The following is a 1,786-nucleotide window of genomic DNA, read 5'->3' as shown; positions in this document are numbered from 1 at the left end:
GGAATCAAATTTTAAACAATTCACTTTCGAAGCAATAAATTGGGCTAAGAAGTCATATCGCCGACTCCAAAAAGATACCCTTGATCAATTTGATATAAGCATAGACTCTTTTAAAAACGTAGGTGTGATGGAAGACATGGAAGCTGAATCTCAACCAGTTTCTACACCAAACAGACATCAGTTACCATTAATCGCAGATGTAAGACCTACGCCGAAACGCAAAAGGAACTCCATCACCTTCTGGCCTTAGTACCTCGCAAGAACCACTATCCATAAGCAAGAAACCTCACACTGATAGACGTACTTTACCATTACCAACTTTTACTGCAACTCCATCCACACCAATGACGACGCCAAGATCGAACCCTGAAACACCGAAACCTCAACGTACCAATACTCGCCGCCGCTTAAGTTTAACCACCTCACCCTCATCTCCAGCCTGTAAACCACGACGTCATAATAATGAGAAGGATAAATCCAAATGGTCTATTCCCACACTCACCAAACCAACAGTTATCATTGGATCTTCCAACATCAGCAACATCCCGTTCCTACATCCAGATACCCAAGCCGAATCTTACCCTGGTGCCCGAATTCAGCATATCAATACATTACTCTCCAAGATCACTCCAACAACCATTCCGAAAAATGTGTTATTTCATGTTGGCCTAAATAATAAACAGGAATCAGGAGAATCCATACACAGAAGAATGCTGGAACTCCTCAAACTTGCCAAGTCGAAATTTCCGTCTGCTACCCTTTACGCCACACAGATTCCTTCCTCAAAGGAGCTACAATTAGCTGAACCTCATTTAGTCAATAACCTCCAGAAGTTCAACAGTTTACTATATCATAAACCGTCTACCAATGCCCATACTATTCCTCGCTTCAATGGAGTGGTCAATGTCATTTCGGATAACATCCACTGGATGTCCCCCACTGCAAAAAGTATTTATTTTTCATGGGTCTCCCATTTAAACTGAACGCGGTGGGAAATGCTCTAAAATTAGGAAAAACTGTGGTTAACCTCAGTTCGCGAAAACTTTCTCCCCTTGAAGAAAGAGTTTTAGATAGAGGTCTAACATTTATTCCGACATCTAAAACTCTTTCCCATGAACCAATTTTATCGTCGGTTGAACAAGTCAATAGGACTTTTAAGTTAAATTTCTTTTTTCGGAATAGACTCGGCAGAGGCAAGCGAATACCGTTCATTGAAAAGTCTGGTTGGACTCCACCAGACAGCGCGATTGACTCAGATATTTTGGCTACTTGCGATAAATTACATGAAGAAATATCTCATTTACCTTTGGTGAATGAAAAACACAACCTCACCAAGTTTGAAAGGAAAGCTTTGAATAGCCTAAAAAACGATCAGAACATTATAATACGAAAGAGTGACAAAGGCAGTTGCTGTGTCATTCAGAATCGCGAAGACTACATTTTTGAATTAGAGAAACAATTGAACAATGCTAATCATTACCGTGTACTTGATCAACCTATTTTCATGGAAACTGCGCAAAAGATAAACAATATTTTAAAAACTTTAGTAAACAAACAATTTATTTCTGATTCCCAATATGACTATCTTTCAGCGAAACCCGAAGTCCGTCAACGTCACATTTATACTTTACCGAAGATTCACAAAAACCCGGAAACTGAATGGTCTTTAGCCAATAGGATTCCTAAAGGCAGGCCTATTATCTCAGATTGCGCGAGCGAATCCTACCTAGTTTCTGAATACATTGACCATTTTTTACTTCCATTAGCGTGTAAGCATCCGTCAATC

The 1,786-nt window shown here is 39.8% G+C and overlaps 1 protein-coding gene across 1 annotated transcript in view; it reads left to right on the top strand.

Moving 5' to 3' along the window:
* Positions 1–344: 344 nt before the first annotated feature.
* The window catches only part of LOTGIDRAFT_175223 (hypothetical protein), a gene marked incomplete at both ends in the record, with an annotated part of 6,430 nt that continues 4,988 nt past the window's right edge, over positions 345–1,786 (top strand). Inside the window, one exon of the mRNA XM_009055849.1 lies at positions 345–948. Within this exon, the coding sequence (XP_009054097.1) occupies positions 345–948 (604 nt within the window). The remainder of the gene's footprint in view (positions 949–1,786) is intronic.

This window comes from Lottia gigantea (assembly GCF_000327385.1).
Source record: "Lottia gigantea unplaced genomic scaffold LOTGIsca_255, whole genome shotgun sequence".
Lineage (NCBI taxonomy): Eukaryota > Metazoa > Mollusca > Gastropoda > Lottiidae > Lottia > Lottia gigantea.
This window is presented reverse-complemented; position numbering and strand designations above follow the sequence as displayed.